This window comes from Athene cunicularia (assembly GCF_003259725.1).
Source record: "Athene cunicularia isolate RWA chromosome 1 unlocalized genomic scaffold, athCun1 chr1_part2, whole genome shotgun sequence".
NCBI lineage: Eukaryota > Metazoa > Chordata > Aves > Strigiformes > Strigidae > Athene > Athene cunicularia.
In genome coordinates this window covers 68,229,981-68,242,890 of record NW_020799092.1, presented here as the reverse complement: position 1 = coordinate 68,242,890, position 12,910 = coordinate 68,229,981, and the positions used below count along the sequence as shown (strand labels likewise).

General features: G+C 41.4%; 1 protein-coding gene across 1 annotated transcript in view; it reads left to right on the top strand.

Annotated features, from left to right (window-relative positions):
* CDHR3 (cadherin related family member 3) overlaps positions 1 to 12,910 on the top strand; it is a 63,520-nt gene that overhangs the window by 29,957 nt on the left and 20,653 nt on the right. Inside the window, exons 3-8 of the mRNA XM_026868355.1 lie at positions 1,847 to 2,015; positions 4,444 to 4,529; positions 6,413 to 6,507; positions 6,613 to 6,717; positions 10,314 to 10,462; positions 11,791 to 11,980. Of these exons, the coding sequence (XP_026724156.1) occupies positions 1,886 to 2,015; positions 4,444 to 4,529; positions 6,413 to 6,507; positions 6,613 to 6,717; positions 10,314 to 10,462; positions 11,791 to 11,980 (755 nt within the window). The 5' untranslated portion in view covers positions 1,847 to 1,885. The remainder of the gene's footprint in view (positions 1 to 1,846; positions 2,016 to 4,443; positions 4,530 to 6,412; positions 6,508 to 6,612; positions 6,718 to 10,313; positions 10,463 to 11,790; positions 11,981 to 12,910) is intronic.

Genomic DNA, 12,910 nt, shown 5'->3' with positions numbered 1-12,910 from the left:
CATGGTCCCTCTGCATCCCAGGTGTGAAGGGGAGAGTGGAGAGCAGTGAAATTGCCAGGTGGAACAAGGAGCAGACAGTCATGGGGTGACTATACCCCCTTTCACATAGTCTGTAGCTGCTTCAAGTGTATATAGTGCTGCCTCTACCAGTAAGCATTGCTCCTACCTGGAGGAGAGGTGAACTGTGGCTCACAGCCTATACCAGTGGCAAGCTGTTCTCAAAAGCAACCTAGAAAGAGACAATCTAGATTCACATCTTCACTTGCAGGTCTCTATAAAGGAGGGTGGAAGGTGTGTGTTTAGGCAGTCTGGCTGTAGTTACAACACCAATGGAAATATCTGGCTGTGAACTGGAGGGGTTAATCTCCAGAGCACATAATTTCCGCTTAGAACTGGACAGTTTCTCATTTGGAATTAATTGCATGTTTACTGTACTTGGATCTCCAGCAAAGATTCATTTTGGAGACCAACCTTCCCACTGGTGTTACAAGCTTTCACTTTTATGAGAAACTTCTATTTGTACAATATAGGACCATCCAGGATATAGTTGTTTTTTCCTGCAGTATTGTAACAAAAAGATCCACAAGGTTCCAGGGAGCAGCTGTTTTACATACCAGAAAGCATAAAATGTTTGTGCTTCTGATCACTCTCCTCGGTCTTTGTTAATTGGCTCTAGTATGGCTTCTGTCTTCTAACTGTGCTGACATCACTTCTGTATTTGTCCTCTGGCCATCGCATCTCATCTAAAATCAAGGATTTCTTTCATTGTTCTCCTGCATCCTCTTCAGGCTCCTCCATTCTGCAGTATTGTGAATACACTGACACACTCCTTGTCACACACACTTGTGAGACCCAACTCTTCTCCTTCTCCAGTTCTACAGCATGCTGCTACTGTGTTCAAGCTTCACAGCTTTTTAGCTACGCAGTAAATTTAAGTCACCTTCTCCTTTCTTATTCAAGAAAGGAAAGTTCTTGTTTCCTAATTAGCTTCAGCAGTGAAGATTGAAGTATACAACTTTCAGCATCCTGCTGTTGCTCTGGACTCATCCTAAGTCCAAAATGAATGTATTTAATGCTTTTTCACAGAATGTCAGTCTTGTGCTTGTACGTATTCTGTGTTAAGAGGCAATATGCAGAGCTGGAAGCCTTTCCAAAAAAAACCCTTCAAAGCAAATGTTTGTCTTATCAATCTTTCAAAACTTAAAGCCTATTTTATTTATTTAATTACCACAACATTATCGCCAAACGGTTCTTGTCCCTCTCTCATACAGTGTGCTCATGTAGCTCCCTTCTTCCTCTTGTTTCCTGAGTGTCTTCTCACAGACATAGCTTATACAAGGAACAGACTGGTACCTGCTAGACTATTTGGTCTCCTGCCCCCACACTCCTTATTGCAAGTAAAAGGTCTTTCCCCTTGTGCTCCTGACTCACAGAAATTGTGCCCTTGTGTCCTACAGGGCTTCCTCCCAGTTTTCAGTCTCATCACACCTCAACTGCTCCTGGAGCTTGGTGTAGAGAGGTGAAGACTTGGCACAGACAAGTACCTGTAAGATGTAGTCCTGACCATGAAGGCAAAGCATTGCCTGTGAGGCAGGACAGCTCTTTTCAGGCTTTCTCCTCTTCAGATTGTCCCTTACACAAGAGTTCCTTGAGTTGCTCCATGAAGCCACTACATTTTCGTTTTTCAGCTCTTGTTTTTCTCACATTTCTGCCACTGACAAGAAATGGGCCAGCAAGTAGAAGATGATCTAAAATACTCACTTCTTACTCATGGGAAGTGTCCCTTTACTTGTATTCACTCATATAGACTATAACTTATGTGCTAATAACATTTTTTTCTTTTCAGGTTGTTACCACTGGAAACCCTGTCCTAGATTATGAAACAATGCCAAAGCGCTTTGATTTACTGATTTTCGTTGAAGATACAACTGGAAGAACTGACTTTAACATACTGACCATCCAAGTAACAGATAAAAACGAACGTCCTGTATTTCAAGGAAATATGGCAATTCAAAGTAAGATAATGGTGGTATTTGAAAAAAGCAATGCTTGAAAATATTACATCATATTAAAAAAAACTATAGCTGCATACAGTGCTTGTAGCTAAAGTGTTATAAGCGTTTTCCTTTAGGAAAACGAGAGAGGAACAGGACACTGTTTTTATCAAAGCTTTATTTTGCACAAATATTTGGTATGCTTCATCTCTGGAAATGCCCTTTTAATTTTCTTGAAACTTTAACCAAAAATGATTTAACCATTTTGAAGCACCTGAAGAATTAAAAAAAAATAAATTATACCAATAAATATATATGTTCATTTTTTGATGAGATTAATACCTACCTAGAGATATGTATTAGAAACTTCAAGTTTGGTGGGGATATAACCATTGAGTATGGGTGCATTTTTAGTAATTTCTTGAAAACTGGACTGATTTAAAGAAGCGAGATAAATTTATGTAAGTCTATACTATGTATGTGCAAAGATTTCAGAGGGAAAATTATAGAAACGTTACTCTGCCAGTCTTTTACACCTGTATATTACATTTGCATCTGCACATGAGAAATTAAGTGGAAAATCAGTCTGAAAAGTGAGATCTTGGAAATTGTGATCTATGGTGGTACAAATGGAAAGAGGCAAAGAGTTCTGTCTCCTGTGGGGGGCAGATGGTCTTAAACAAGTTTATTTTCAGACCATGGGCAAAGGTGCAGTGTGCAGTGGCCTTAGGAATGAGGCTGGAGTGTCTGGACCCCAGCTGTTGTCAGGGCAGGCTTTGCATGCAAGTGACAACCCCACCAATAAAAATAATAGGAAATGGTTGTCTTATTCTCTGAGCAATCTTATCTTGTTCATTTACTAATGAGAGGGACCTGGAAAAATTGTACCATGAGCTGACAGAGTATAATGATGTATTTATTGTGTGTTCATACACAGACAGAACAGTTCAGGTAGTGAGTAAAGATATGTTTTTATTATTTCATGAACTACTGAGAGCCTTTCTGAAGTCCCGATATTCTAACAACACTGTATGGAAGAGCATTCAATAATTCAATATGAAAATTTTTAAAAATCATGATCTGTTCATGAGTATTTGGAGCTGGCTGCTGAACCCCCCCAGTCCGGACTAGCAGCTGTGTTATGAAGGCTGTGACTTGCAGCCCTTGGAGTGGCCAGCAGTGCAGCGTGGCTGCAGCCTTGACCTCTGCCTACTGCAGAGGGCAGGGCTTCTCTGCCCAGCTAGGTGCACACTAGGTCTGCTTAAATTCAGCCCACTTCACTAAAGCCTCCTAAGCACATTTGACTTCCCTGCTTCCATACAATACTTAGTTTGTAAAGCAAATTAGCTTCCCCTAGGGAAGAGGCTGTGTCATCTTCTCAGTATAGCTGGTGTCTTGCGTATCATGGGTGCTGCTGAAATCTAATAATAATTAAATGTGACACTTCAGGGGATCGGCACAGCATGAAACACACTCTACGTGGGAGCTTGTTACAAATAAGCGCATCAGCTTAACTCTCAGCTAGAGCTGCCATAAATTGGTGAGCACAGATGTCTGATCTGTCTAACTGTGTGGCTTTAGTTAACAGTACCAGCTACAATTAGACACTAATTGCACATTCTCTGGTTATGAAAAAGCATCTCTCTCTCATTAAACTTTATATTCATATTGTTGTCCTCTGGGAAGAACTCATTACGCTGCTCCGGGATTCCCACTGCTCTGTTGAGAAGCAGCAGTCAGCAGGGGTCACAGTGGAAACTAATAGTCCAGAAACAGCAAGTCCAGCAGACACAAAAGGGCATAAAGCAAATAATGTGATCTAAAGATCTGTTGTTCTGTTAATCACTCTACCCAAGGAGAGATAAGCCTGTTGCCAGTAGCCCAGTATGGGATAGCCCAGCTGTGATAATTCCTGGCATGGAAAGAAATACACCTTGCATTGAATTAGCACCCTTAATATGGCAAAAAATTTGTCAGCGCAGATCATTTACTATTTATTTAACTCGCAGGTGTAAAGGAAAAGCAGAAATGCAGAGGAAAGTCTCTGAACTATCCTGACAGGGGACAGAAGGTGGACAGGGAGAGGATAAAGAAGAGGATGTGGCACTAGGCTATGTTCTCTCCATCTGCATAATAAAGACACAGGTGTAGCCCAAAGACATCATTTTACTCCATATCCTGTGAGCAGCTCAAGATCGGCCATATGTAAAGATCAGTCTTTCTCCTGAAGGCACAATTCCTATTGCAACTCAGTGATGGTTGCCTGTTTACAGTTAAGCGATTGGCTTCTTTTTATCTTTTGAGTATTTGTGCTTTTTGTGATGATCTTGTAATTACACCTGTGAAGTGAGAAGATGCAGCAGGCAGCAATATGCCTGGACAGCTTCAGTGTATTACTATGTTTGCTATTTTTACCCAATTGATAAAGAGTACGCTTATATCCATGCAGCTGTAATGATCTATGTCTTGGAAGGAACACCTCCGGAACACATTTACCAAGTTGATGCAGCTGATCCTGAAAATGCTGAACTCAAAGTAAGTTGTATTAAAGGAAAAAATCCAGAGATTATATAATCCACTGTATCTGAAATGCTAATTACCAGCATCTTTCAACGACTTCCTTATCAGGAACACAGGAAAAGGTTTAGTCAGGAAAAAGAAACATTTTCAATAATAAACTAAAAAAAACCCCAGCCTCAGTGTTTGAATACAAATTGTATTTTGAGTTCTCAGCCATCCAAAATTAAGGGATTTTTAAGGCATAGTTTGATATAGTTAATCAGAGTAACAGTAGAAATTTTGTCTTTTTTTTTTTTTTTTTTTTTAATTTTTTTTTTTTTTTAAGTATTGCAAAACGTTTCTTGTGACAATGTAAATAATTTAAAATGAGACAGTAAGGAAATCACAAGGCAACTGAATCTCAGCTTTTTGACAATCCCAGGGCAAACTGTGACCTTCGGTTAAGAAAATGTGTTAACTGATGTGAAAATAGTCTTGATATCAGCAAAAATTTCTGGAAAGTTGTAAGTTTGTTTGCAGACAGGGGAAAAGTAACCGCACTTACCTAAGAACTGTGTGGTAGCTTTGCTTTATTGGCTGTGGCTTTATGAAAGACAGCACATTCAAGAACTGAACCTGCAGATTCTACTTCAATATGTAGCATTATTCAAGAGAGCAATTAGCTTGAAGTCTGTCCTCAGGCTTTGCCCAGTGAAACCATCAAACCTGAGCCTGTGAGGAGGGAAGCAGAGGCCTGGGGGTTTAGCTCTGCTTTGTTTCTGAGAGCAATGGCAGTGAGTTCCACATGCCTTGCAACCCCTGACACATCTCAGGCATAATAAGAAGCTGCAAATATAGAAATGCTGGGCAACAGGTAAAATAATAATCCAGAAAGGGAATTTAGAAAAGTCAACTGGCAAAAAATTGTTAAAAGAATTCTCACTACCTAGCTGCCTTTTTAAAAGCTATTTCAATTAAATCTGTCATTGCAGGAGGCAAGTTGTTTCACTCAGCTCTCTGTACCTTATGGTTTTTTCCCAAAAAGTAACACAAGAGCAGTTGCATCCTCTGGACAGATCTGCTCAGTGGATTTTGCAGGTTACTTGTATGGTGCATGACCCTCTGATGTTGCATATTTCAGACTTTATGGGTATTACTAGTATCTGCACTAGCAAAGGAAATACCTGTGAGGGCTTGTTGGTGATAGTTTGGCACCTGGAAGATAGTGGTGAGGAGTGGTGGGTATGTAGTAGCTACCTCATGGCCACAGGGAAGAGGGTGCTGCCTTTTTTCCTACCGTGTAAGGTGTTGGGGTGCTCAGCTCCCTCCCACACCCGTGCACTGGTGTCGTACCCATTTGTGTTGTGCAGCGCACAAAGCGGCTGCTGCTACATGCCACCACGGAGCAGCTGTGTTAACACCCTTCACCCTCACACTCCCACACACTCCGTGTAAGTCCGCTCTCCCCTCCTTGCCCTCTCCTATCCTCTGGACCCCCAAACTTCATTGCCTCCTCCACAGCTCTTATGTCCTCCAAATCCAGCCTCACCCCTTCTTCTCTCTCTTCTCTGTGCACGTACTCTGCTGCCACCACAAAGCTGAGTCCTGCCTCCAGCACTGTGGCTCTGCTGCCTGGCCTCTGTGTTAAATTCTCATTGCAGACCTGGAGTTCACAGAGGTAGAGAATAGTGTGGGCTTTGATGTAGTTCTGTGTCTGTGACTCTTCACTGGCTGGTCAGCAAAGCACATATGGCTAAGTTTGAGCATCTGTATGTTTGAGCATCTGTATGTCAGCACGTTTCATCACGCAAAATTTGATGCAAATGTTGTACTTTAACTTTGCCTGTTCTACAAGGCAAGGAATGAATGGAGGGATGTTTAAAGATACAGACACTAATTCCTTGCTCTCTTTATTTCAGTATTCACTGCTCCCTGCACCAGTGCCATTCTTGGTCTTGGAAAGCGGAGCCATTTTTTCCACAAAAGAATTTGATTATGAGAAAGATCCACACTGGTGAGAATGTATTTTATTCACATGGTCTATTAGCTTACAGCAGGCAGAAGAATGTTTTCCTACACAGCCAGAGAATGATTCTTGTTTTGTTTTCTTATTTAACAGTTACTTTTTAAATATAACAGTGACAGACCCAGACGGACTCAGCTCAACTAGAACAGTGAATGTAAATATAATTAACATCAATGATGAAAGACCTTACTTTACCACGTAAGTGAAAAATTTCCGTTGCACTCAAAATGTAGATGTTTTCCCAGCTTTAGTGCTTTGACACCAATGGGACGGTCTAACGTAAGGGCAAGTATGTATAACAACAAAAAGCTACTGAAAACGGTATTTTAATTTTGTTATGATTCCTGTTCTTCTACTGGAAAGCTTTGCACTCATTTCCCTCATTTATTCTTAATTATATTCTTAGTAGTTTAAAGTTTTCCAGGCTCTGCCTTCATGCCAAGGACAGCCAAACAAGCTTGTTGTACTTGTTAGTGTTTAGAGAGGTTAAAGCTATGCAAAGACCTTTGGACAAGTTCAGGCAAGATGAATTTCACCCTGTGTGAATACAGTCATACAGAATTTACCCTTCATGCAGATGTGCATTTCACCATAATGATGTTTATTCATGCAGAAATGTCTAGACATAAAAAGGTCTCACTTTTGATCTGTCTTCCTCTTCTTCCCAGACACACTTGTAAACAATCCTGGTAATCTCTGAAACATTGTCGTCTCTTACTGTGTCATAAGCAGGAAACCGTGTCATAACACACAAGTCAGAAATAGCTTTAGAAGACTAATAGAGTTTTAGTTGCAATCAGGAATATTGTTGAAAATTTGGAAAAATGGGAAAGACTATACATGTGCCATCAGCAGTCTGTTTTGTGGTGGAAAGCACGGTGGATGATTGCTTCTGAAGCAGGAGCTGGACAATTGTTACAGTCAATCTGATTCTGCTGTTGATATATCTTTGTCACCTGCATGAGACACTGATTGGATTCAAGACACTCTCTTTATGTCTCCTGATCCTGAAGCTCCACAAGGTCCCTGCTGAGAATATTTATGATATTTTATTACAATTTATGATATGGATAGCACTTGAGCCATGCTAAGAGGTTTCCAGCCATTTGTTTGGAACAATCTTCTGGGTGTTTTGTGAAGCCAGAGCAATGCACAGCTCTTGGGCTGAGGCCAAAGATCTGGACTTTGCTGGGTAAAGGGATGGAGAATCTGAAGAGACAGAAGAATGAAATGTTAGAAACAGACATGGATTTGTTGTTGTTGTTGCTACTTACTTAATACTTGAACCTCATGTCTGCAATAATCAATAAGGTTAACAGCTTGTTCCACATTACTGTTCTACTACAAGCAGTAGGAATACTCTTCCCAGTGCCAACATTTGCACATTGTGTTCTAGACTGATTATTTCCTCCAAATGTTGCCATTTCTGTTTATTTATCTGTTTGTCTGGAATGCTAGTGGAGCTCTTTTAAATATTTATCTATTATTAAAATTAGCGAAAGCTGCAGTGACTTGAGCATCCATAATACCTAAGGCCTAAGACTCAGTTCTCAATATGGCACAAATAAGGCCTGGTATTTTTTTGAATCTTCTCCCTTTTAGATTGACATCACAGTCCAAAAATTGCAGCTCAGTTGTAAAGAACTTTAGATGAATTTACACTTCATGATCTGTCCTCAGTATGCACACGTATGGCCTCTCCCCTGCTAAAATGTGAGCTGCATGGTGGGCCTATGTACTTTCTGACACTAGTTAGTGCTAGGATGGGAGCTGGGGAAACTTGATGAGTTAGCAAAACTTCTTTATTTTCTCCCGATCAAAGCTGTCAAGAACAGAGTTTCAAAGGGTCTTTTTAATTGTTCCCACTGTATATGCAGGCACATCTGGTTTTGGTGTTCACAACACTACATTGGTATTCAGCCTTTTGAAATTCTGGCTGTTAAAATCAATGGAAAACTTGTGGAGTCAGGAAAACAAAGGAGAAGACAAGAAAACAAACATATGCTTCCTTCGCAATTACATTGCAGTGTCTAAAGGCTCTGCTTGAACCATCCTGTAAAAAGCCACTGGCAGGTGGCAGACAGATGGACAACAGGACACAGCCCAGACATAGCTGTGTAGGCAGTGGCCCCATCTCCTCCCCAGCTGTATAGCACTCAGTGCTGTGGGGATATGCTCAGTAATGTATTGCTTCTTCCTGAGAAATCTGGTGGGGACAGGACAACAGCCCATGCAGAGTGCAGGAGGGGTGGTAGGGCTGTGAAGGTGGAGTTGTGGTGAGATTCCTGTCCACAGAGAGGCTGGAGTTTTGGTCCCTGTGGGCATAGGGAGTTTCCTACTTTGAGCCAAAACCAGTTAGAGCTGTCCCTCCCATATTCCCCATTGATTGGAGAGGCATGTTGGGGTGGCATTTTTGGTAGCAGTGAAGGATATCTTTGCTTTTTTTGTTTCTGAGTGACTCTGGAAGCAAAAGAACAAGGAAGGAAGAGATCCAATGCCAGGAATGAAATAGAAATTTAATACACTAATTCCGCAGACTTCACAAATTCCTTGTTTACTTTTTTTACTTGGAAAACCCTATGTGATTTCTATCCTGTATGCTTTTCTTTTTTTATATGAGCTGACCAAACAGTTGAAGATGCTGTGTCTTCTTAATCATTTTTAAAATTGCAAGTGGAGACCTGGAGGCATGGGATCTTCTGTCCTGTCTCCACAATTCTCTGCTCCAATTCCTAAGTGCCCCATGATGTTGGTTTTCAGAGGACAATGACGGGCTCATGCTTTTCTATATGGGGAAATACAGACTAGTCAATTAGCTAAGTGGTGGCATAGGAGGTTTAAAATGCGCAAAAAAGAGTCAATCTTGAAACATACTCCTAAGGCTTTTCTGAACTCTTGAGCACCTTCAACTCTCTTTGATATCTAGAAAGAGATGTTTGTGTGTTTGTGGGTATTTCAGTACTATAAATCAGCCTTCATTAATTCCTTACACAATTTTTGTGTGCTTGCCATGCCTGCTTTTGCATGTGGTTCAAGCACTGTAATTGCATACCTGAGTACCCACGTGAACATGCAACTGCGACCATTAGGAGCAGTCCTGCACAATTGCCTGCCAGACTATATCTGAGCTATAAAACTCACTTAATTCATGGGAAATTTGGGAGCACTGGCATACCAAACAGCAGCAGTAAAGAACCATTTTCTCTATGTAAAATGAATCACAGGCAGATGTTGTTGGGGGTTTGGCACATGTTCTTCTGTTGGGCACCCACAGGAATGCTCCTTCCTGCCTCCACCTACTGCAGGGGCAACTCAGCTTTTCAGTAACACTGTTGTCCCCAGAAAGCCACCACCATTCATTCCAAAAGATGATTAATTACATTACTGCTTTTATTTTTGTTCTTCTCTTGCAAAATGAAGAAATTAAAGCAAGTGGCTTTGCAAGCTGGTGGCTCTGCAGGGAGATGGACTGCATGATTTAACAGCCCCTTTCATCTTCAGCTTTCATGATTCTGTGAAAGTCAAATTGTTCTTACCGTGAAAAAGTTGCAGGGGAAGGACACTCATTTGTGTGGCTATGTCATGCTTTATGACTGTGTACCAGTTCAGCTATTGCTACATGTCCAGCTGGCAGAGCCAGTAACTGGGATATTTACCCTGACATGAAAATAGCCATCTCCGAGTCCAGCGTGGCCATGGCTCTGATGCTACAATTGGCTGCTTAGCCAAGTCTGTAATCAGCTGCCCTTGCAAACACAGATGTGTGCTTTGCTGAATTTTGTTTTATCTTGTAGAAAACAAAGATTCTACAGGATTCCGGAGGAGCAAAGCCCAGGCACAGTTGTTGCCAATATAACAGCTAAAGATCCTGATGATGAAGACTCTCCCAGCAGACTTTTATACAGCATCCAGTCTTCTGACAGATACTTCTCCATAAATCCATGTAAGACAAACAAAAATGTGCCTTCTGACACCCCAAAAAAAAGAGAGTAGCTACTTTGGAGAAAATGTTTTTGTCTTAAACCGACTTTTTATTCTGTGGCTACCCCTAGAAATAAGAAATGCTCAGTATGTTATTAGGGTCAAATTCCTTGGTCAGCTAACCAAGGTTCAGTAAGATATCTTGAAGAAAGTAGACCAAAGGTGACTTCTTGACAAATATTGACTTATGGCTGGTGGGTGATGGTCCCCTGGGAAGACGTATGATTAGCTGCCTTCTTTTTAATCTCTGAGAACTGCAGTTACCATTCTGGGCTCTTGAAACAGCAGGACATAGTTAGACCATAGTGCTGTCTTTTCTACCTGAAATCTGCTCTAGCATTTGAGGTGCACATCTGCACCTCAGCTTAATTGCTCAATTCATGGCCCTCCTCAGGCAAGGCCATCCAAAGAGTCTTCCCTCTCATGCTGGTCTCGTCTCCTTGTGCTCTCTGGGGTGCATACACGAGGGCTCTGAGGTTTTTGCTCCAGAGCTGGCATTCAGTGACTGTTTTGCTCATATGCTATTTCTTTGGAACTGCTTACCACAGCTGTAAGAGGTGCCTCATAATACAGTGCTGTGGGGGATCAGGACAATCCTTAAATGCTTTGGATTTCCTATGCCCTTTGGCCATATATTGCCACCCTCCCCCTCAATTACACTCCAAAAGAAAGAGGATATATACTCTGTTCTTTTACCTTCTTTGTGCTCTGGAAATAGTATTGTGCTGTACCATAAAAACCTTCTCTTTTTGAGCAGAGTCTAAGAGAAGTGAAAAAAAATATTAAGTGAATGGCTGCCCAGAGCACTTGGCGCAATCTGTCACAGCTAAAAGCAGCTCTGTTTATGTGTGAGTAGATTTAGAGGTGCTGAAGGATGCTTGAATGATTAACAGTAGAAAGTGAAGCGGTCTTACCAGCCAGAGAGCAAGGACAGCACAGGCATTAGCAGCTCATTGTCCTTGATGCTCTGTGAGTGCACTCAACTCTGACTTGCACTAGCTCTTTGAGAGCCTAAGGGAAATCTAACTGCTTTCCAGGCCCTCTGCTGAGGCCACCTATAGTGTATTTTTGAGCAATGGGTATCTATCCATTAAAGTCTTATGCAGAGTTTTCAGAGCCATTTTAGATAATTTTTTAAAATAACAAAACCAGCCATGATTTGCACAGAATAGAAGACTTTTTATTCTGCTGCCTGTCTGCTGAGCTACCCTGTCCTCTTGCATGTACACCATGAGTGTTTGCTACTTCCCCCCTTGGTGACCATCTAACTTCTGCCTGCTTTCTGCCCAGCAACTGGAGTGCTGCAGGTGACTGGGAGAATCGACCGAGATGCCCTTCCACTGCGGCTCCATCCTAACATTTCATTGATAGTCCGAGTGGAGGACAGTCCCAGCGGTGGTCACGCCAGTGAAATGGAGATCACAATAATTATTGATGATATCAATGACAACCCACCAGAATGCAATCCTTCTACCTTCAGGTATTGAGGCTCTTCCATTGCCTTAGTGCTGCCTTGTTGCCCCAGAGCAATGTGCATTTTAGGGCACATCAGTTAGGGTCCCCAGACCTACAGCTAGAGGTTCAAATGTACATTTATCATTAGCTTTAAAAGTTAGCTTTCACTCCAAGTGTCTTAGGGCATGAAACTCAATTTCCTGACATGTTCAAACTGGAAATTTCAACTAAAAATATCTGCATATAGTCAGATAATTTATTTATCTTTCTTTCGGATACCTAAACCCTTAAGATATCAGAGCCATGTACTATAGAGTTACTTTTTTGACCTATACATATCCAGGCTCCTTGTTTCTTACTTGATGCTAATCTGTGGGGAATCATTCACCAGGGAAAGCTTGCTAGTCAGTTCTGGAGTTTTATTTTAAAATTCCTGTTCTTTTCTAAATATCTCCCTGGTGACCTGCACAGTTTTTGTCTACTGCAATCTGTAAGGTCTTCAGAGCCCACATCACCTCTGGTTATAGGTGTCCTCTGTGCATAATAACTTAGTCACATACTTTGCTATAGCTATGAATGCTCTGAGACCTTTCTGATGATCAGGTAGTTTATATTTGCAGATGAGAACATAACATTAACTCTGTTTTACATATGAAATGTGTCATAGAAAGACTGAAGTCAGAATTGGCCATCTGAAGTGTTTGATGTGCCTGGGCTCTGACCTTTCAGGGTACACTGCATTGCATAGTGCAGTTCTTCAGGTGCACTTATGGTAGTTTGGTGGTCCTGCAGTTAAAAATCCAGCACCTCAGGCCAAGAACCTTTGCTATGAGGAATTCCCAGTTAGTGGGTATCTGTTTAAATTTCTTGCTCGCTATCTGATAGAAATGTCTTGCGTTTAAATCACATACTTCTATGTACTGGAAGAAAGAGAATCCAGTTCTTCGGAGTGCTG